The sequence below is a fragment of the Pongo pygmaeus genome, chromosome 3 (genome assembly GCF_028885625.2).
Source record: "Pongo pygmaeus isolate AG05252 chromosome 3, NHGRI_mPonPyg2-v2.0_pri, whole genome shotgun sequence".
Lineage (NCBI taxonomy): Eukaryota > Metazoa > Chordata > Mammalia > Primates > Hominidae > Pongo > Pongo pygmaeus.
Window position 1 is genome coordinate 105,665,585 of NC_072376.2, and position 24,155 is coordinate 105,689,739.

Sequence of the window (24,155 nt, forward strand, 5' to 3'; positions counted from 1 at the left end):
AAAATGTAATATTCCACTACTAAAGGTTTGTTTCATGTCAGCTCAGTACCACAGCATAGAGTAGGAAAGGGGAGTCTGCTCCATGCACTGGAGCTACTGTGGCTTCCAAGGTCCTCTAGGCGTGACGTCACAATCCTACTAAGCTGGAATGGACAGAGAGCAGACACAAGAACATGGGAGGTTTTATGAGTCAGGTTTGAAAGTGGCATACATCACTCTGCTCACATTCTATTGGCTTAGAACTCAGTCACATGGCCTTGTAATCCTACCCTGCAGTGGAGAATGGGAAATATAGTCTAGCTGAGTGTCCCAGCAGAAGGAGAGAAGGGATTTTGATGATCATCTAGCAGTTTCTACCACATGAACCCTTGACTTTGCTTAAAAATTGAGGTGAGTTTAAATGATTATGCTATTAATATAGTCTAGTTTTTCTGATAAACTTTGTATCCACTCACTTGTTTGTAGGGCAGGGTATTTTTAAATTCATTTAGTAACCTAAATTGGAGACTAAATTTGAGGACTAATGATTTTAGAATAGTTGGTCCAATAGAACTGGTAGGAGACCTGTTAACTTGAGGACCCAAAAGAGATTCAAATAGACTCTTTCTTGAAAATGCACATTAAGACATACAGGACTCATACTGAAGGTTCACAGATACTTAGTACCTGCCTATGGTGAAGAGCACTCAATTTAGAACATGAAGATAGATGATTTATTTATTTATCTGTAGTAATGTGCTAATGTTTGCTTGTAACAAATTTATGCTGCTAAAATATCTTATATATTAATACTCATGAATAAAACCAGAGACCAGAAGGAGAGACTATCTCCTTGCTGACCCTAAGCAACAGAGGATAGTACAGTGAGTAGAATCATGGCTTTAGACAACACATTTGTCTTTCTTCTTCACTGAAATACAAGATTTGTGCCTCAATATTATTTCTTGCTTTTGCCTAACATACTTTAAGATGAAGAGCCATGGGTAAATCTCATGGTCTAGATAAATTACCAATAAGTTATCATCATAACTCTTACCTTCTACTTAGTCCATAAATGCTATTGCACAAAACAACTTCTCATTTAGTAATTTCTACAGGTGATGCAGAGTGCTTATAGTTTAAATTTTGCTTTATCTGATTACATAGCGAAGATTATTATTTAGCTTAAAATGAGGATAACTTAAGCTAAATAGAATCACTGCACTACTATTGCTTCAGAAGTATTTTAAATCCATACTGCGTATCTATTGGTATTCACTTCTTTTTCTCTGAATTCTATTTACATATTTTAGTAGTGGTTTACCCCGTTGTACAACATATTTCTCTTTATTTTACCCAGAAACCCACTTTCCTTATATCTTAGTTTCTAGTTTGAAGTCTTTTTAATCTAATGGAGTCTCACGTATTTTCTATTACTTTTTATTTTTAATAAATTATTCATTATTTTTCTCTTAGATGTTTAAAGTAAAACAATCAGAAAATTTGAAATAAGGATTACCATTACTGGTATAAAGTGGATTGTTTTTTTTTTAATCTAAAACTGAAAACTGCCATAGGTTATATTTTAAATATTAAGTTTCACCTATAAGTGGAGTATACATATATTTCAAAAATGATAATAATAGTCCCCGGAGTGTGATGTTCCCCTTCCTGTGTCCAAGTGTTCTCATTGTTCAATTCCCACCTATGAGTGAGAACATGCGGTGTTTGCTTTTTTGTCCTTGCGATAGTTTGCTGAGAATGATGGTTTCCAGTTTCATCCATGTCCCTACAAAGGACATGAACTCTTCATTTTTTATGGCTGCATAGTATTCCATGGTGTATATGTGCCACATTTTCTTAATCCAGTCTATCGTTGTTAGACATTTAGGTTGATTCCAAGTCTTTGCTATTGTGAATAGTGCCACAATAAACATACATGTGCATGTGTCTTTATAGCAGCATGATTTATAATCCTTTGGGTATATACTCAGTAATGGGATGGCTGGGTCAAATGGTCTAGTTCTAGACCCCTGAGGAATCGCCACACTGACTTCCACAATGGTTGAACTAGTTTACAGTCCCACCAACAGTGTAAAAGTATTTCTATTTCTCCACATCCTCTCCAGCACCTGTTGTTTCCTGACTTTTTAATGATGGCCATTCTAACTGGTGTGAGATGGTATCTCATTGTGGTTTTGATTTTCATTTCTCTGATGGCCAGTGATGACGAGCATTTCTTCATGTGTTTTTGGCTGCCTAAATGTCTTCTTTTGAGAAGTGTCTGTTCAAATCCTTTGCTCACTTCACACCAACATGGCACATGTATACATATGTAACAAACCTGCACATTGTGCACATGTACCCTAAAACTTAAAGTATAATAATAATAAAATAAAAAAGATAATAATAATAAAGCTTAGAAGTAGATAACATATCCTCAATTCTCTGATCATGTACTATCTCTACACCTCAATAAAGTCACAGGGAACAATGTGATGTATAATGGAATAGTATGAAACTTGTACCAAATGTTAAAAAACAAAGATTCTGCAACTAATTACATACTTTGAAAAAACATTGAGTCACTTACCAAATATATTTCCAATTTTACTTTTTGTGATGCAATGCACCTCTTAGCAGGTGTTTCTCGGTAGGACAAAGAATAGCCAACAAAATGCAATTCACCTTCTACAACAACTCTTTGATAGCTATTTGAAAGCATCTTCATTTGAAACCCAATTGCTGAGTATTATTGCTAAAAACAACAGAATGACCTCTTACAAAATAGTCTCACTTATTATATGCCCATGCCATGCATAAATCAAAAGAACATGTCTTAGAGTATGTATGATAAGATTTAGTAGAGTAGAAACCTTCATATAGAAACTGCCCCTACTACACACACACACACACACACACACACACACACATGCATGCATGCACACATCTGAGGCTTACTTCTTTGGCCTAAGCCAAGAATCATTTAGAATAAATGTATCTGAAGTTAGTCAAACAAGAATGCTACCCGTATATTTTTGTTCTTCCTTTTAAATATGTTTTATTTATTTTCATCTTATTAGCAATCTAAAATCTACTAAAATTTCCTACCCATGCTTTAATGCTAACATGTTGCCTATCACTTTTGGTATTTAACTTTCAGATAATTTTAGAACAGATCACCTTAGAATACACGTTACAAACATTTTCAGGAGAATACAGAGCAGTTTACTTAGTCAAAACAGTAGAAAGCATATACACAGAGAAGTAGCAAAAGATAAGAATATTAAGTTAGAGCCAGATTGTAGAAGCTATGTACTTTGATATTTATTAGGTAGATGATAAAAAGCCATCAAAGTTTATTTCGAGTGGGGGATGTGATTTGAAATTTTAACTCCACTCTCCACTCTCAGTTAAATCACAAAACAGTATATTTTATTTATGTATTTTTTTCTGTTGAAACCCATGGTTTTCTAGGTTTTGATGAATTATATTTTCAAATATAATTAGCAAGTCTACAATGCATCTATGTGTCAAATACAAATGCATCTACAGTGTTTTGCTAATAATTTTTCCATCTTCAATTGAGTAACAAAGACCTTTCTAACATACGATTCATTTTTTGTCATTTGCAAAGTATATTCATTTAGTTTGGTTTGTTTTGCATGATTAATTTTGACTGATAGCTGATTTGTTTTCTATTCTAGGTTGTAGAGACGAATTTGGTTGCTTTTGACTGTCACTGGATCATTATAAATGAGGTAAAGCCAACTAAACCTTATTCTTAACTCTGTGTCCTTTTTTCACATACATAATTGTAGCATTTCCAATGACCTTGAATTTTTAAGTGGAAACAAAACTTGAAGTAAACATTCAGCTTACTGAGTGAATGCTGTTTAACAAAAATAGAATGAAGAGTTTTTAAAAATGATACAGGGTTTTATATTAATAAAATAAATGGAGAAAGTCTTTCTCACTGAGTCTCTTTTAGCTCTTTCTGTTGGCTCATACTGCCTGCTCAAGGAGATCATCTTTATAAAAAGTACAGTTCTACTTTGTAAGCAAAGTAAACTCCTCCCAGTGGAGTGCTTGTGTTCCATTTATATTTTAATGTTGTTTCTAGGACTGTTATGTCCACCCTGCTTACATGAGTATTAAAAAGTTCAGCATATGAATATGAATAAACACAGAACAGATTTTTCCCTTTTCGTAAGGAAGTACAACTGTTTTCAAATCTTTAGACTTGTCAAATTCTTGTGAAAGTCTTTTGATTTTTGCAAGGATAATACATAAGATTAAAAATATATTACAACCTAAAAAGCCCTGTGAAATAAGTTGTTCCATTAGGACCTGCCAGTCAGAAATGGAAGGAACAATGAGCAGATCAGTCATGGACAAGTAATGTGATCCATAGATTTTTCCTCAACAAGATGTAGTACTTGGTCATACCTATTATTTATGAATAAAAATAATGCAATATTTATTTATTCATTATACTAAATACAGAATTCTAGAATAATAAGATTTGTTTTAGGGACAAAATAGTATTTTTGGATAAGAATCCTGGTTTTATAGTCAGCAAGATAGGTTTGATCCTGGCTATAAAACTTGGTAGCTGTCTTAACATGGATATCAGCTTCCTGTGCCTCAGTTTATTCATTTGGACAAGTATAATAACAATTACTTTGCATGTTCATAATAAAAGTTAAATGAGGTATTATCAGGTGCTCTTAACACAGTGCTTGACAAATGACACTCAAGAATGGTACTGCAATAATGATCATATCACGTTAAAATTCAGAGATCATTCTCTCATATATTATTTTATGGAATACTAAACCATATTCTCTGAAGTACTGAGGGAATGAAGTACATAGAGAATAAATTATTTTCCTCTTTTTACACAGAAAAGTGAAAATAATTCCCAGTTTCAAGTTGTTTCTCCTACACTACACTTCATTGATGGAATGATCCTTTTTATTTCAGAGTAAAGACACTGAAAACACCTTACAAGTCTGTTTTTGGTCTGCCAAACTTTAGGTTTCTATGAATTTTAACTGTATTTATCATGTCAAAATAAGATAGGTTTTTCTGAGATTTCCTCAGGCAGTACGTATGTGGAGGTCTGCTTTTCAATAAAGTTCTGATACCTTCTAAGTTTCTAGTATGTCTTAATTTTCATGTGGAATGACTAAACGTTGGGATAGAGGGAAAGACAAAGGAAAAGGAACTTAATAAACCTTCATAACTTTTCAAATTAAATATTTTCATTTCAATTTTTCTCCAAGGAAACTAAGTTTCAAAGAAATTAAACAATTCAGCAAATATTACACAACTATTAGTGATGATAATAGAATTTAAAACTTAATCTTTTTCAGTGTAAAGCTTTGGTTGGTTTTGTTTTGTTTGTTTTGTTTTTAGCTTTTAAGTTCAGGGGTACATGAGCAAGTTTGTATGTAGGTAAACTCGTGTCATGGGGGTTTATTGTACAGATTATTTTGTCACCCAGGCATTAAGCCTAGTGCTCATTAGTTATTTTTCCTGTTCCTTTTCTTCTTCCTACTCTCTTCCCTTCAGTAGACCCCGAAATGTGTTGTTCCCCTCTTTGTGTCCATGTATTTTCATCATTTAGCTCCCACTCATAAGGGAGAACATGAGGTATTTGGTTTTCTGTTTCTGCGTTAGTTTGCTGAGGAAAATGGCTTACAGCTCCATTCATATTTCTGCAAAGGACATATCATTCCTTTTTTGTGATTGCACAGTATTCCACAATGTATATGTACCACATTTTCTTTATCCAGTGTACTGTTGATGGGTATTTATGGTGATTCCATGTCATTCTTATTGTGGATAGTGATGCAATGGACATACGCATGCATGTGTCTTTATGACAGAACAATTTATATTCACTTGGGTATATACCCAGTAATGGGATTGCTGGGTGAAATGGTAGTTCTGCTTTTAGGTCTCTGAGGAAATCACCAAACTGTTTTCCACAATGGTTGAACTAATTTACCCTCCCACCACCTACAATGTATAAACATTCCTTTTTCTTCACAACCATGCCAGCATCTGTTATTTTTCGACTTTTTAATAATAGCCATTATGACTGGTGTGAGATGATATCTCATAGTGGTTTTGATTTAGATTTCTCTAATGATCAGCGATGTTGAGCTTTCTTTCATATGATTATTGATCACATGATGTATTATTCTGAAAAGTGTCTGCTGATGTCCTTTGCCCACTTTTTAATGGGGTTGTTTGGTTTTGCTTTAAATTTGCTTAAGTTTCTTGTAGAACTTAAGGATAATAGACCTTTGTCAGATGCATAGTTTGCAAAAATTTTCTCCCATTCTGTAGGTTGTTCACTCTGATGATAGTTTCTTTTGCTGTGCATAAGCTTGTTAGTTTAATTCGATTCCGTTTGTCGATTTTTGCTTTTGTTGCAATTGCTTTTGTCATCTTTGTCATGAAATATTTGCCCATTTCTATGTCTAGGTTGTCTTCCAGGGTTTTTATAGTTATCGGTTATACATTTAAGGTTTTAATCCATCTTGTGTTAATTTTTGTATATGGTATAATAAAATGGACCAGTTTCAATCTTCTGGATATGGCTTGCCAGTTATCCCAGCAATCATTTATTATTAAAGGAAAGCATCCTTTCCCCATTGCTTATTGTTGTCAGCTTTGTTAAAGATCAGATAGTTGCAGGTATGCAGCCTTATATCTGGGCAATCTGTTCTGCTGCATTCATCTATGTGTCTGTTTTTGTACCAGTATCATGCTATTTTGGTTAGCATAGCACTGTACTATAGTTTGAAGTCGGGTAGCGTGATGTCTCCAGGTTTGTTCTTTTCCCTTAGGATTTTGTTTTTTGATACATGCTTTTTGATACATTTTCACTTAGAATTTTGTTTTTGACCATGAGAACAACATGATCACCCACTGTTTAAGGCTCAATTTGTACTTTGGGAGAAATGGCCTCTTCATATTATATAGGTGTAGCCTGAATAGACTAGCATGTATTTAATTGGTAATAAATAAATATTTTTTGATAATTATGGTTTATATTTTTGAAATTTCTACTGCCTCAGTTATAATCTGATGGGAGCTATTTATGTCACTAGCTTTTTTTGTATTAATTATTTTCTAGATTACTTTTTTTGAAATAAAGATTCTTCTAATTTTTTGTTTTTATTTCACATCTTACTTTGGACAGGGGATAGACTACACAGATTTCCTGATGCAAAACCAGCGAGAGTCATTTTACCTATTCATGTCAACCAACCTTACTAGAAAAATAAAGTGACTTCTTACCTCCTTAGAGAAATGGATTAATCTGGATGAATTAATGCTTACAATCACTAAATTGGAATGGCCATTCTCCTCTATTGGTTGATAAGATTGCAGAAGGAACCCCTTAATTAATTTTTTTTTAATATCCAATTTAGCTTCTACAGGTATACCTGAACTTAAAAGTATAAACTGAAGTAGAGCTTCTGAGAAAAACATGGTCATTTACCCACTGTTTAAGACTCAATTTGTACTTTGGAAGAAATGGCATCTTCATGTTGTATAGGTGTGGCCTGAATAGACTAGCATGTATTTCATTGGTAATAAATAGTATGGAAAGAATAATAAAAATTTATGTTTTATTGTATTTTTCATAAGCATTATGATTCATGTTTTTAAATTTATTAAATTTTATTTCATAAAATGTTACAAATGAAAATATTGTCATTAAGTGGATGCTCCATAATTTGGGCCACTATTTTGCAAAATAAAACATCCATATAAACAAAGCAATCTCACTGGTAAATAACTCAATACATGTTAGAAGTCTAGGAGATGATTAAGGAGACCTCAATTATTTTCTCATCCTTCAAACAGGTTTTCTACTGTGAATTGTCTAATAAAACCTCACCATCACCATCACTGAAACCATTATCTCTTTCTTACCCACAGCCCTACTTTCTTGTCCTCCAGCAGAAGTATAATTTCTTTTGGGCAAATCACACTGCCTAGCCTCTTAAAAATACAATGTTCACAACCCATACCATTTACATTACACTGGTTACCACTTTTATCTGAACAAGGTTAAAACTCAGATAATGAGCAAATGTTTTTTGTATTTTAACCCATAAAAAAAAACAAAAACCATTATTGGCTGGTATATCCAAAATCAACACTCTTACTTTCAAATTATTCCATTCACCCGCCTTCTTATTCTCATTCATCCACCTTATTCTGAAATATGCCTCAGAAAATAACTTTTATACTTTTCTTGCACACTTTTCATTTACATGCTTGTTTATAGGAATTTATAATGGATGAATTATAATTTTCCCTAGTTTCTATAAAAGAAAAAAAATGGATTTCTCAATATTGCTAGGAAGCTAATAAACTCTAAATGTAATAATAAAAAAACCCTCAAAAGATGCAAATGCCCATTTTGGCTGAACATGGAGAACATGAATCTGTCTAGTTTTGTTTGTGTAGCTATTATTTTGTTGCTAATTTTAAAATGGGTTGCAGACATTGATTTAATCTTATTGCATCAATAGTTTTTAAAGGAGGGAATATAAATCAAAGTTGGCATTGTGCATCATGATAGAAATTGATGTAGAAACTTGAAAACAATATATTTTTTTCATTTGCATTAAGTGTGCTATAATAATGAGAGGCTGTGCTAGCTCATATGGTGTAATCAATCATATGTTAGTGCTTGGTAATAGTATTTATCTTCTCCACGCAATCAGTGGATCCAGCTCAGAGCAGCCTTTCCATGCAAGTATTGTCATCCCTTCAGGGCCCTGAAGCAGATGGCTTAACACTTTATTTAAGTTTTACAACAGTTAGAAATTCATATAGGAAGATGTGCACTGTTCAGAGCTGCAAGAAGCACAATGCTTCATATACCCTTCTATTGCCTGATAATATCGAATATCACCTTTGTTGTCTTGATGTGACTTTACTGGCTTTTTACTTAATTTGAATAGTGTAAGACATTCTTCTCTGTTAATCACTGCTGAGTACTACATTTAAGGAGAAAGTTGTTGGTTTGGTTTTTTGTTTTATTTTTTTCTTTTTTGACAGAGTTTTACTCTTGTCACTCAGACTGGAGTACAATGGCGTGATCTTGGCTCACTGCAACCTCTTCCTCCTGGGTTCAAGCGATTCTCCTGCCTCAGTCTCCCGAGTAGCTGGGATTACAGGGATGTGCCACCACGCCTGACTAATTTTTGTATTTTTAGTAGAAACGGGGTTTCACCATATTAGCCAGGCTGATCTCGAACTCCTGACCTCAGGTGATCTGCCCAACTCAGTCTCCCAAAGTGTTGGGATTACAGGCGTGAGCCACCGTGCCTGGCCGGTTTGGGGGGTTTTGTTGTTGTTTTGAGATTTAAAAAGCCTATATGTGTAATGGATGTTTTTAATTTTTTCTGGTTTAATGATGAATTGAACTGCTCACTTCTAAGCTTTCAAGTAGAAAGTTGCCATCCTGCTTCTCTTTCTGTTGGTACATAGCCTACAGTTGGATTTGTTCCATTTTTTAACATTTGCATAATTGATTCATATTAATGTTAAATTTTATGGAAGCATCAAAGGGTCATCTTTGCTAAAATATGAAAAATATAAACAAATAAGAAACAAACAAACACCACATAGTAGAGGGCTTAATCTTAATACTAAAACCTGCTTTATTTAGAATTGTTTAACATTTTAAAGTATTCTGGTGTCTAGAATTAAAATTTCAGGTATAAGTCTTTAGAAGATGATAAAACCTTACCATTCATTCATTAAATAAATTTTGTATTTATCAACATTTATTGAATACCTACTATGAGCCAAAATATTTGTTAGATGCTAAGAGGTATAAGAATGGGAAAAAGGAAACTATTCCTCTGAAATAGTTATTTTTAGTCTAAATTGGCATCTGATCTAATGGATTTTGAGAGTCTTTTCTTCCCACAATCTTATTCGTTTAAACCTAAAGCCGATATACTACAAGGATTCAGGGATGATTCAATTCTCCTAAGAGTTTTCTTCTGGGAAATGGCTGTTTCTAGATGGAGTTGTATCCCCAGAAGATATTTTAGCATTCCTTTTTTCTTCCTCGGGGCTTTCACAGTTCAGGATTCAACCAACATTAAATTATTAAAGCAAAGTGAATAAGAATATTTTGTCGGACATATCGACTTTGATTCTTAGTAGTTTTCAAGTATCTAGGTGAATTATTTTTGGGAAAAAAGGCTTCCTTAGCCTAAATAAGTAAAATAGAAAAGTTAAGTCACTAAAAAATATTTAATCATTTGTTATTGCAATGTTAATTCTACTTTTATGAATATACTCAATAAATAAAGAATATAAGAAGGAAAATAATTTTATAATTTGGGTTCTTTAAATTACTTAGAGCTCAGGAATACTCTATATCTTTTAAAAGATTAAGATATTTAATGGTGCTGGGGGCTTGGGAGAGTGAGTGCTTTATTGGTAAACTAGTTCTTCACATGATTATTTTAAAATATCTGACAGTTTAAACATTTTTTAAAAATTCAGAGCATTAGAATAATATAGATCCTAGTAGATTGTATAACATTTTAATACACAAGTTTATTTCTGGACTTTTTTCCATTTAAATGGATCTCTTTATAGATTAAATGATCACTTGTCTTTCAGTGTTTATATAACTTTGCATCTGCCACTCTCGAAATGCCCGTTTTGAAATGCGCAAGTAAAGTTCCGTAAATATAAAATAGCTGCCTAATCAAGTTTTCATATCACTGTTAAACTGTTTTTGAGATCACATGTCAAGACTAAAATTTCAAGTGAATTTTTTGAGACAGATTGTCTGTTAGTTTCTTTCAGAATGACAGATTCTTTCTTCCCAGAAAATTACTTTCTCTTCCCTTCCCCAAGTAATAATAGGCAAAATACACTCAATTCGAATTGACATTTCTTCAGATATATTTTAGTTGTTTAGGTGCCTGAGAACTTCATCTTTGGAAACCTATAACAGGTAACCATCCCTTTTCCCTTTTTGTGGGTTTGAAAAATATCCTCTTAAAGGATTTGGCTCATGATAGATGACTACATCATTCCTTCCAGAATCATCAAGAAATTAAATGCTGAAATAATGTATCTTTACAGTTTTAATTTCTACCATTCATAAATATTAATCTAAATAATTCCTGTAAGGAAATATGGGCCTGTATAACTTCTTCAGAGACTGTTTCTTTTGATGACATTTATAAATTCATCCTATGAATAGAGTATTATGAATGAAGAGCTTCAAGTCTTCCTAAATCTTTGTTTATAAACTGAGAATAAATAGCATCTGATTCAGAGTATCATCTGTTAGCAGAAAATGAGATAATAAAGTAATTAGTATTTTGCTTAACATATAGTAGATACTTATTAAATGTAAATTTTTATCCAATATGCTGATTTGTAGTTCATTATGAGTGGTGTAGATAGAGATGCTGCTGTTTGATAAAATGTTGATAAATCTTCGTATTGCTAAAGCAAAAAAAAATCACATACATAAAACAACTTAGTTAATATTATGAGAAAAGTCATACAATTTTCCACTGCCTTTCAAATGAAAGTTCCTGTCTGTATCATTTGGAATTAAAAAAAATTGGAAGACATTGTATAGCAATATTAATATTAATTAACTTTAAAAGATGTCTGGTTAAAATCAGGACTTCAAATGGAGTTGACAGGAAACCATTTAATCCTACTTTGTGAGTAGATTACATAGAATTTAAAAGTGACCTGCTCTTTGACAGACAAAGTTTTTGGTGGCCAGTGAAATGACACAGACTAAAGGAAAAAGACGGCATTTTAAACTGAGAAAAACCATTTTTATGGAACATTAAGGATTGATTAAATGCCCAGAAATCCAGGATATTACACTAGAGCTAGCTGATGGCAGGCATTATTTTATTTTCAGAAAAATCTATACTTCATAAAGATCATATATAAAGGACGATTTTTGAATCTAACATATGCTACAAGAAAGAATAAATGTAATTAATCTGGTAAGAAAAAAAGAACATTTACACCTATGAATTATCTGTTTTCTTTCATTTTTTTTGTAATAATTTCTCAGATCAAACCTCAGAAATGCTCACTGCAACCCAAAACTTATTTTGTTTCCAATCTTTTATTTCTGTTGCCGTAAGAATTGATTGAAACCAATAGTATGTTAATTACAAAGACTTCATTGGTTGAAAAGGTTCCAAATGAACACTATTAAGCACAAACTTCTCTAGTAAAAACTACCTGAAAACTAAAATTTATTTTGATCACTTTTATCCTAATTCCATTTAGAACAGATAAAATTTGTTTAGATAAAATTAATTTAGATAAAGAGCATTGGGTTTCTCTCTCATCTCATCCTGATTCAGACTGTATTAAACAACAGAATTTTTCATCTATTCCTTACCAAGAGAAACATGAGTTAACATCAATAATTCTAATAAATTATTAGAAAAACTCCTTATATATCCTCTTGCTCTACTTGCCTCAGTTAAAAGCCAAATTTTTCATTGCTAATTATGTGTGTGTGCATGTGTGTGTGTATATGTGTGTGTATGTATGCATGCGTATGTGCATGTGTATAACTCTTACATGGCAATTACCTTCCTAGATACTCAAATTAATAGGTACTTGAAATCCATTAATTAATAATAAACTATAATAGCAACTTACTTTGTGACCTTTTTAAATGTTTTGACCACACCTATATGTTTCTACAATGTTCAACATTATAAATTATAAACTTATTGTTAATAACCATATGTAAGTCAATTGCTCCATTTAGCATTGTTTAGGCACTAATGTATATAATTTAAAGCACAGAAAGCAACTACAAATGAGTTGATAATTTTAACAAAAATATGTTTCTTTCATTTAGATATGCGCTAAGCATTAAAACCAATATATTACAGTAACAGAATCCCTAATATTTACAGACAACAACTCATAATAGGTTTGTGTTTTGTGACTGTATTAAAGTATCTCTAATTCTTCCACCTCTTATCTTATAGGAAATAAACGATGTGGACGTACAGGAACTTGTAAGAAGGTCAATTGGAAGGTTAACGATTATTCGGCAGACATTTCCAGTTCCCCAGAATATAAGTCAGCGGTGTTTCCGTGGCAACCATCGAATATCTTCAACATTGTGTGATCCAAAGGATCCATTTGCTCAGAATATGGAGGTATATTATAAATGACAGGATATTTCTTCCAGGGTGCTTTGTTGGGCAATTGCAAGGAGAGCTTTATGAGTTGCACTGGATTCAGAATTATACGTGTTATTTCTGAACAATTCTCCTCCAGCAATTTCATAAGTCTAATGGGGAGAAAGTGCTAAGAATTTGCATCTTTGTTCTTTTTGATCTCATTATAGAAAAATTTCTACTTGTTTAATAAAAAAATATAATAAGTAAAGGTTATTTTCTTCTAAACAAGTAGGTCCATAACATTTCCCATAGGAGAATTTGTAATTGGTACTCCTTTTTTCAAACTCTAAATTATTAAACTAATAAACGTGCTTGACTTTTCTGGCATAAGAAGGACATAGATATTTATTCTTTTTAAAAAGATTGGTCTCCAGTTTTAATAACTCCAACAAAAAAATTAGATATGAAAAAAAGTGCTGTAGCATTGTATGGTCATATCCAACTCCGAGAGGATATAGCTGAAACCTTCAGCATCAAGAATACAACAAAGAATTTGAAAGATATAAATAAAATCTCTGAACAGCAAAACAGAGAACACCAAGTCCCTGTAGTTTACTCATAAGAATGCCCTTTAAATACTTACTTGAAGCCTATTTCTTTTTCTTAAGAAAAAGCCTCTGTGATTTTTTTTTCACTTTGCACTGGAGATCTCAATATGTCAATTTGAAGGGGGTGTTACACAAAGCAGGCACACAGGACAACAGCAGGGAGCCTTAAGGAGCCCTCTTAAGCAAGAGACGGGGGAAAAAAAATCAATCAGATAAACTAACTCATATAACCTGTCAGTGTAGGACTCTTCCTGCAAAAACAAATCTGTGCCATAAAACAACTCCTAAAGGTCTCACTGCGGTATAATGCTAGCATATAAGTTAATATTTAAACAATAACCCTGAGATATCAGCAAATATTAAAGTCATGGCCAATCTTAGAAGTCAGCAAAACCTAATATATTTTAGAAACCTGTTCTTTAAAATATTTACCATAGGAAACATTTTAGTACTTCGAGATTTTCAGTTTTAACAGTTTGGAAATATAACCCTAGGAAAACTAGTTCCTCTCCAATAATACTAGATAAATAAGGTGCTTTTGCAAAACTACTCTGAAGAATAATCCCACAACCTCCCTATCCTTAGTCACCTTTGAATTTTTAAAAAAGGATTTGCCATTTATCCAACCATTTCTTCTAATTACTATCACTGTAGTACGTGGACTGGCTCCAGGATCATTGCCCGTAACTTTCTGTTGCCTACTAGATTTTAAGCTCCTTTAGAATAGGTCCTTTCCATGGCCAGGTGCAGTGGCTACACCTACAATCCCAGCAATCTGGGAGGTCAAGGGGGAGAATCACTTGAACCCAGAAGTTTGAGACCAGCCTGGGCAGCATGGCAAAACCCCATCTCTGAAAAAAATAAGAATAATAATTAGCCAGATGTGGTGGTATCCTCCTGTAGTCCCAGCTACTCAGGAGGCTGAGGTGGGAGAATCACCTGAGCCCTAGAGGTCGAGGCTGCAGTGAGCCAAGATTGTGCTACTGCACTCCAGCCTCCAGCCTGGGTTTCAAAGTGAGTCCCTATTTCAAAATAAATAGATATGTCCCTTCAAGAACCCAGCATCATAAGTACTCATAACGTGCTTCTCTACCATTTCTTCCATCATAATTACCACAGTGCTTTGGATCTGTGTGAATATATATGTTTGAAGGTAATTAAGGAGAAGGCAATAGTCAAAGTAAATCCTCTGAAGCCTTAACAACGTCTCTTTAAATTTCAGTTCCACCTTTATCTATATGTGTATTAGTTCATTCTCACACTGCCATAAAGTACAGGGAAGAGGTTTAATTGACTCACAGTTCCTCAGGGCAGGGAAGCCTCAGGAAACTTACATTCATGGCGAAAGGGGAAGCAAACATGTCGTTCCTCACATGGCAGCAGGTGAGAGACGTGCTGAGCAAAAGAGGGAAAAGCTGCTTATAAAACCATCAGATTTTGTGAAAACTCACTACTGTCATAAGAATAGCAAGCGGATAATCATCCCCATCAGTCGATTACCTCCCACCAGGTCCTTCTTATGATATGTGGGAATTACGGGAACTACAATTCAAGATGAGATTTGGATTGGGACACAGCCAAACCATATCAATATGCTTATAATGTCCCATGTTTGCATTTTAACTGGTCATGGATATAATTGATGTGTAAATGATAGAATTCTAAATAGAAAAAAATAAATGAAAGAATTTTGATTCAGAAAATTATAAAATATTAAAAGTTTTTTTGTCAAAAGAAGTATCAGGAAATAAAATACAAACTTAAGAAAAATTATTGACTTTGTCATTTAGGGACAGCAGAAATTATTTTACAGCATATTTGCCTAACAACATAATCTTTCCATTTCAGTTGATGAGGACTTCAGTATCTGTGAACAAATATTTTATTTATGTCTATATTCCTAATCTTACCTGAAACAATAAAGTATGGGGAAGCACCAACTTCCTCCCGACTCATACCTTCATCTTGGTCCTGTCAAACCCACAGATGGAAGAAAACAAGAAAACTACTTTTGCTTTGAGGATTTGTTACATGTTAACAGCCCTCTTATGTGTGATAGAATTTGATCTCTGGACTGTTACCTATTTTAATATACATAGACAGAGAAGTAAAATTTAGAAAAAACAGAAAATGCATTTCACAAATTTTTTAATTAGTGTCCAAAGACTGAAACCCAGGATTAGCTGAAGTTGCAAAATAAATATTAAAGAACACCTTTTAGCTAGATAATGGTGTTTTTGCAACATAGGTAACAAGCAGGAAGTGATCCATTTACTGCTTAGTGAAACTAATGTTAGTTTGGCTGCTAATGGAGAGAAAACAGAAACATTCTAATACTTTTGCTCCTTTCTCCATTTAAGAAAAATTATCTTCAAATTGGGAAGGTTAGAGTAAAATTCATTAAAAGAAAATATTCCACTGGTTCAGAAGGAGCAGGGAGATAGCAAGAGTAGGGGCACTGCTTTGAATTAGGCTTGCCAAATAATTGCTCAGAGTAGCCAATCAGCCAGCAGGGACAATCAAAATATGATAGCTCAGAAATACTGGAGAAACACTTAGGAAAAGGACCAAGGTACAAGAGATTGGTGTATTGTCCCAATTACTGAAAAGAAGGAAAAAAGATTATCACAGAGTTTAGCATATTAAATGTTATTATGTAGATAAACTGTAGAATATATTATTAAATCAATGGTTTGGAGTACCTCAGATAAGACAACAGGGCTTCCTTAAAAACAAACCGCCAAACTAAGCCTTTATTTATAAGTTTTTTTTTTTTTTTTAGATTGGGAGAATGTCATAAAGCTATGTGTTGCATATTGATTTTTTATGTGGTGTTTGACAAATTTTTACCTGAATTCCTTAGGAAAGATATTGAAATGTCTTGACAGAATGATGACAATGAAACATTTTCACCAAAGGGTTCCTAAAGGCAGAAGATAGTGGACACTCTGGCCTCAGATAGAAAGCAAAGTAAAGCTCAAAAATATTTAAGTCTCATTATTAGCTTTAAAAGTTATAACATTTGTGTATATACAATTAAAAGTAATACTTCAAATTATTTGCCAATTAAACTATTTAGTTGTTTTTCTCCAAATCTTCAAACAAAATTGATATCTAAATGAATCAATCCAATCTTCAAGCAATATTGGTATGACTCGAATATGCCTTAGATGTATTCTGTGGCTTTGAGTGCTTCCTGATATCCACAACCTACCACCAGGGTTTCTTTTGTCCCGAGTTTGAGGATTGTAGAACCAGATGAATATTCAAACTGTACTGATAAACATTCTGTTCCTGAAATGCAAGGAACTGTCTATGGTCATTCACAAGATTCTGTTCTTGGACCTAGTATTTTTAAAATGTCTATCACTACATGAATGAAGAGGAATAAAACATGCCTATCAAATTTGTAAATGGCATAAAGCTAGAAGAGAAAGCTTATGTTGTATTAGATAATCAAGTTCCAAATTGTTAGTGTTGACTGAATAGTAAGCCTAAATTTGAAAAAGCACAGATAAAGTAAAGGTTCAAAATCAATTACATGAAACCTAGATGGAAGAATCCTGGTTTGACAGCTGTTCAGATCCCTTAAGTTGAAGGTAAATTCGGTGTGCGTATCGCACAAATCATATTTGCTGTAACTATTTTAATATAATTGTGGTCTCTATGTCAGAAGAATTTTGCTAAGATAAAGAGATCTAATGTCTTACACTATTCTCTCCTAGTCAGATCACATCTGTAATAATGTGTCAATTCTGGACACTAAATTTTTAACAGAAACATTGAAACACAAGAGAAAGACAGAGAAAGAGAACTAGAAACTATACCAGGTGATGAAACTATCAGCCTAGAAACTATACCAGGTGATGAAAACTAACAGAAAGGTATTTCAAAGCACGCCATGGATGGTGTCAAATATTGAAAGCTTGTCATGTAGAGGAGGTGAGTGTGGAGGTTTGGTGATGTCAAAGAATAAGTGTAGGTGCCAGTAAGGTAGGGCGAAATGATTGGTCATATGTGACATACTGGAGTCTATGATTTTAGAGGTGGTGTATGTTTCTGTCCAGTAAATGGTCATTTGTGTTGGCTGAGGCCTAAGTAGAAGTGAAGATCATCTGTATAGAAATTGAAGTGACCTTTTAAAATGATGAGATAGTTTGATATTATTGTGAAGGAGGATTCAAAGGCCTTACAAATAAAAAAAAATGACCAAAAGATCAGTTAATGATGACAGAAAAAAGTGATAAAGTGTAGCATAGGAAAGAGCGTGAAGCTTGAAGAATGGGCACTTGCCTGTGAAAGAAAAAGTGTCAGATTAGGAGGGGTAATGAAAAGCTCAGAGAATATTACCACCACTTCTTGATCCTGCAGTTTGGAATGTGGACAAATGAGAAGACGTAGTCATTTATTGAAAATGCCTGTCACATAACAGGTACAAAGCACTCACCTTTGAGACTAGCATAGATGTTCAAAATACATGCCTCAGGGTCTGCAAAAGAGAATGTGTCCCAGCAGTGTCAGGTTTGGATAGAACCCAGGTTACCAGATTTTTCATGTCTCAACTTCTGTCAAACACACCGAGCTTTAAAATGGACTTTCTTTTTTTCTCCTCTCTCCATCCTTTGTCTTCTTTTACTTGACAACTGTTTATCAAAAACCAAATATGTGCTAGGCTTTAGGCTAAGTCTAAGAGAAATAAATTACAGGGAAAAATGGAAGAGAAAAGATGTACAGTATGAGTCCCCATCCAGGAGGAATTTATTTTTTTGTGGAAAAGGTAGATTTAAAAAAGAATTTAGTATTCTGATATGTTTCAAAGACGTATGCACTGTGTGTTCCAGTAGATAAAAAGAGGTGCTCAACCTTGTGTAGGATAGGGAAAGAAAATCAGAAGTTGGCAGGGTAGGATTCTCCTAGCATGTAACCTTTGAACCAAATATTGAGAAATGTTAATTAGTTGGAGAAAGTTAAGGAGATAGCGAGGGATGCTACCCCAACAATCTTTTATTTAAATATATATATATTTTTTATTATACTTTCAGTTCTAGGGTACATGTGCACAACGTGCAGGTTTGTTACATATGTATACATGTGCCATGTTGGTGTGCTGCACCCATTAACTTGTCATTTACATTAGGTATATCTCCTAATGCTATCCCTCCCCCCTCCCCCAACCCCACAACAGGCCCCGGTGTGTGATGTTCCCCATCCTGTGTCCAGGTGTTCTCATTGTTCAATTCCCACCTATGAGTGAGAACATGCAGTGTTTAGTTTTTTGTCCTTGCAATAGTTTGCTGAGAATGATGGTTTCCAGCTTCATCCATGTCCCTAAAAAGGACATGAACTCATCATTTTTTATGGCTACATAGTATTCCATGGTGTATATGTGCCACATTTTCTAAAGACACATGCACACGTATGTTTATTGCGGCACTACTCACAATAGCAAAGACTTGGAACCAACCCAAATATCCATCAATGGTACCCCAACAATCTTAAATACACGTTCACCAAAGGGAAGAGTAAAATAAAGCTAGAAAAGTAAGAGGAAGCAAGTTTCAGGCAGTAGAACCAGGAGGGGTTAGGAAAGGCCAGACGGTTGTGTATTATTTTGATTTCCCTGGACATGTATCCTGCATGTAACTTCTATATTTTCCTGTTGGGTCTTTACTGCCTAATTCCAACCTGAATGTTGATTCATGGACTAGTTTTAGCTGTATAGCAGATTTCAGCCATTCTTTGGTAGTCTATCTAGTAATTATCGGGCAAAATGGGGAGTGGCTGGCATAGGGAGTGAAAATAGCCAGTCCTAATATTTCCTTATGAAGGACAAACTTGTATTGCCCATAATGCATTGAGTGTTCAATGTCTCTTCAAAAAAGGCCTACAAGTATTATACATATAAAATGATACTTAACAAACACAAATGATTGAAGATTTACATGGTATGTAAAAGAAAACTCACAAGGCACTGTCAGGAAGTTCTTATTAAAAGCTGTGCATTGCATCAGACTCTAATTATCTCAATAGCCAAATCTTAGTACCATTCTGTGATGTGGGTAGACTATTTTAAAAATTTCCTCCATGATTAATTATAACCAGAGGACAATCCATATATTCTCCCATATGTTTTTAGGAAAAACCGTGATAACAATATACTTTCAAAAATCTGAAAAACACAAATGCTTTAAGATGGAATTAATTTTCATCACTACATTGATTCCTCATTGTTTTATTTTATATTGAGTTTTTCCTTCAGAGGAAATATAACATTAAGCAGCTTTTATTGACCTAGGATTCCTTTTGGTATTATGTTTTCTGAATAATTTTTAACTTCTTTGAAAAATAAGCACCTTTGGTGATTAATTGACAGTATAAATAGTACCTCTGGTGAAACTTAATTGTAAGAATACAGTTAAACCTTAGCAAAAAATTGGCTATAATTTATTTTTCAATCTATGTAGAAAGAAGTTAATAACATGGTTGTCTTAGAAGAAGAAAGTGTTAATGTAAACACACATTCACAAACAATTAATAGTTTATGGTATTTGTGAAATCAATGAATTGCAATGCATGTGTATACCTGTATAATGTTGTGTAGATCCTTGATCACTATAATACATATAAATGGTTGTGTTCTTTCATTATTTCATTTAAGAATCTCCATATACACAAACATACACAGTTGACTACTTCTTTTTTATGTACCTATGACATTCATATATGAGATCAAGTTGATATTTTTCCATCTGAATAACTAGAATGAAAAAACTTAACATATTCAGAAAATGTATTATTCAGTTTGCCCTTCCAATCTTAAACCCTTAGATTCTTACCTCCTCAGAGAGAAATAAGGGCCAATGATTTTCTAAGGTCTAACACTAACAGCCTTATCTCTGTCGAAATTTCTTTCTTTCTTTTTTTAATCTTCTCTTTCACACCTAAATAAGCTGAAAAAGCAATTGAGGCATACAATCAGAGAAGACTTCATTCTCAATGACAAAATTGCCCAGGAAATGACAAAAGAAACCTTCTGCTTAATAACCCAGTAAACCAGCCATCTATGACATGAACAGAAGAAGCTGAGACAATTATTATTTTTCCTTATTCTTGACGACTGGTGTCAATGATTCTAATGATCACTTTCTAATGTCTTTTCAGATTTCCAACCTTTACATATATGACACGGTGCTTCTGCTTGCTAATGCTTTTCATAAGAAGCTGGAGGACCGAAAGTGGCACAGCATGGCAAGTCTGTCATGTATCAGAAAGAACTCAAAGCCCTGGCAGGGTGGGCGCTCCATGTTGGAGACCATCAAGAAGGTAACTTCTCAATTTTCATGTTAAAAGATATGGTAAATAATTATTTGACATATTTTAGGAAAAGGGTTTCCTCTTTAATATTTCTACGAATTCTAAGCACAAAACAGTGTAATGGGGAAATTAAATATTGAAAAAGAAAAAAGATAAGAGAGTCATCAACATATAAAAAGGGGAGGCTTCCTTATTTATTTATAAGGGAGTTTTATGCAAGTAAAAAAAATTGTGGTTGAGATATACTGACTTGACTATGTCATTAGCATTAGAGATACCGAAATTATTTTGGTGCCTGTCACAAAATACAAAAGGCTTTTAAAAAACACATGCCATCCACTAAAAAAATTAACAGTAGACTTAATTAGCACTTTTTCAGTTAGATACTATACATGGTAAGACATTGGATGTGATGGCCTTTAATTTATCTCATGATAAGGATAGGATTCATAAGTAGATAATATGTTGCAGCATTTGTGAACTATTTGGGGTAACTGATTGCATTATTCTTCTACACTGTCAACGTGTTGCTTATTCCGGCTGTGAATCTGTTTGGCTTAGCTACCTGTTCCATTCCCAGAAGGCAGTTTATGTTGTTTAGCTCCTCTCAGTGGTATAAGCATTCTGCAGTTTATTAGACTCTTTGTCATGTCATCCTTCCTGACATTTTCCATTTGTCTTGTACCGCCTCTTGGATTTAAAATGAAAATGATTAATAAAACAAACAAATTCTCCTATACCCTTTACACAGAGGAGACAGACATTTGGAAGTTTATATTCTTTGTTTTACCCTTTTTCTTTCTGCATGTATTTTCCTTTCTTTCCTGAAACCCAAAGAAAAATAGCTAGTCAAACGAAATATAAATGCCCTTAAAAAGTCAGAGTAAAATATAAAAATTTAATATTAGAAGTGAACTAGGTGTACAAAAACTAGAAGTAGAGGAAATAAATATTTTAAATAGAGAATAGCCTGGATCTTTCTCTTGGTACGTGTATCAGTCCCTTTTCTGCGCTTTAACCGATTACCACAAATTGGGAAATATATAAAAAATGGAAGTTTTTTGGCTCATGATTCTCAAGGCTGGGAAGTCCAAGACCATGGCACCCACATCTGGAGAGGGTCATCTCATGGCAGAAGGGCATCACATGCTGAGCAGCTGCACAAGATAGAGTGAAAAAGGGGGCCAAGACTTCCTGGATAACTAATCCACTCCCATTATGTGGGCATTAATCTATTCATGAGGTGGCATCCTCATGATCTAATCACCTCAATGTCCCCATCCTTAATACCATTGCAATAGCAATTAAGTTTCAATGTGAGTTTAGGAGGGGACACTAAAATCATAGTATTCCATCATTTGACCCCAAAAACTCATGTCCCTCTCACATGTAAAATATATTCATTCTATCCCTATAGTTCCAAAAGTTTTAACTTGTTTCAGCATTAACTCAAAAGTCCACATTTCAGAGTCTTATTTAAATCAGATATGGATGAGACTCACATGATTCATCATGACGCAAATTTCTGCCAGCTGTGAAACTATGAATTCAAAACTGATTATCTACTTCCAAAATGCAGTGGTGGGACAGTCATAGGATAGACATTTCAATTCCAAAACAGAGAAATAGGCAAGAAGAGAACAATAACTGGTCCCAGGTAAGTCTAAAACCCAACACGAAAAATAATATTAAGTCATAAAGCCGAGAAACAATATCCTTTTACACCATGTCCTCATTTCTGGATACACTGAGACAGGGATTGGGCCCGCAAGGCCTCAGGCAACCCTGCTCCCAGGGCTTTGCTGGACCCAGCTTCTGCAGCTTTCACAGGTTGGAGTCACACGCTGTTTTAGTCCTACAGTTCTGTGGTCGTAGGGATGGTCCCACTTCCATAGCTCCAGTAGTCATTGCCCTAGTGGAAACTCTTTGTGGCAAGTCCAAATCCACATTTTTTACTCACCATTGTCTTAGTAGGGGCTCTCTGTGGTGGCTTGACCCTGGAGACAAGTCTCTGCCTGGGTCTTCATGCTTTTTGTGACATCCTTGGAAATTTTGGTGGAGGAACCCATAGCCAGAGTTCTTACACCGTATGCCTGAAGGTGTAACACCATATTGATGCTGCCACAGCTTACCACTTGCACTCTGCAGAGTGACAGCCCAAGCTTTACCTGGGTCCACTTGAGCCACAACTGGGGCAGGAGAAGAATGTTACACTGGAATAAGGGGAGAAGAGTTGCTAGGTGGCCCTGGACAGGGAGCCCATGATGAGTGCCTTGGGCATATCCCCTGAAATCATTTTGCCTTCCTAGAGCCTGTGAGGGCAGCAGCAGCTTCAAAGACTTTTGAAATTCCTTTTAAATCTTTCTCCTATTGTCCTGATAAATAGCACATCACTCCTTTGTAGCCATATTAATATCTTTAGCAAATAGTACTTGACTGCACCCTTGGTATTCTCTCCTGAATATTTTATATATATATAATTTTTTTTGACAGTCTCACACAGGCTGGAGGGCAGTGGTGTAATCTCAGCTCACTACAGCCTCCGCCTCCCGGGTTCAAGCGATTCTCCAGCCCCAGCCTCCTGAGTAGCTGGGACTACAGCCACGTGCCACCACACCTGGCTAATTTTTTGTATTTTTAGTAGAGACGGGGTTTCATCATGTTGGCCAGGCTGGTCTTGATCTCCTGACCTCATGATCTGCCTGCCTCAGCCTCCCAAAGTGCTGGGATTACAGGTGTGAGCCACCATGCCTGTCCCTGAACATATGTTTTCACTCTTTACATAGCCACCCTGTAAGTTTTTCAAATTTTTTGTCTGCTTCTCTCTTAAATATAAAATCTATCTTTAAGTCATTTATTTCTCTCACGTTTTATTATGTACAGGTAAAAGTAGCCAGGCAGAGAAGCCTGAATGCTCTGCTGTTTAGAAATTTCTTCAACCAAATATTCTAGTTCATTGCCCCTAAGTTCTGAATTCTACAAAGTCCTAGAATGTGGCCACAATTCAGCCAGGGTGTTTGTTACTTTACAGCAAGGATGGCTTTCAATCCAGTTTCCAATA

At 34.4% G+C, this 24,155-nt stretch overlaps 1 protein-coding gene across 2 annotated transcripts in view; it reads left to right on the forward strand.

The window, feature by feature from the left end:
- The window catches only part of GRID2 (glutamate ionotropic receptor delta type subunit 2), a 1,522,941-nt gene that overhangs the window by 900,924 nt on the left and 597,862 nt on the right, over positions 1-24,155 (forward strand). For both annotated transcript variants that reach the window (XM_063663917.1, XM_063663916.1), the window contains exons 5-7: positions 3,687-3,740; positions 13,035-13,208; positions 20,942-21,103. In XM_063663917.1, the coding sequence (XP_063519987.1) occupies positions 3,687-3,740; positions 13,035-13,208; positions 20,942-21,103 (390 nt within the window). The remainder of the gene's footprint in view (positions 1-3,686; positions 3,741-13,034; positions 13,209-20,941; positions 21,104-24,155) is intronic.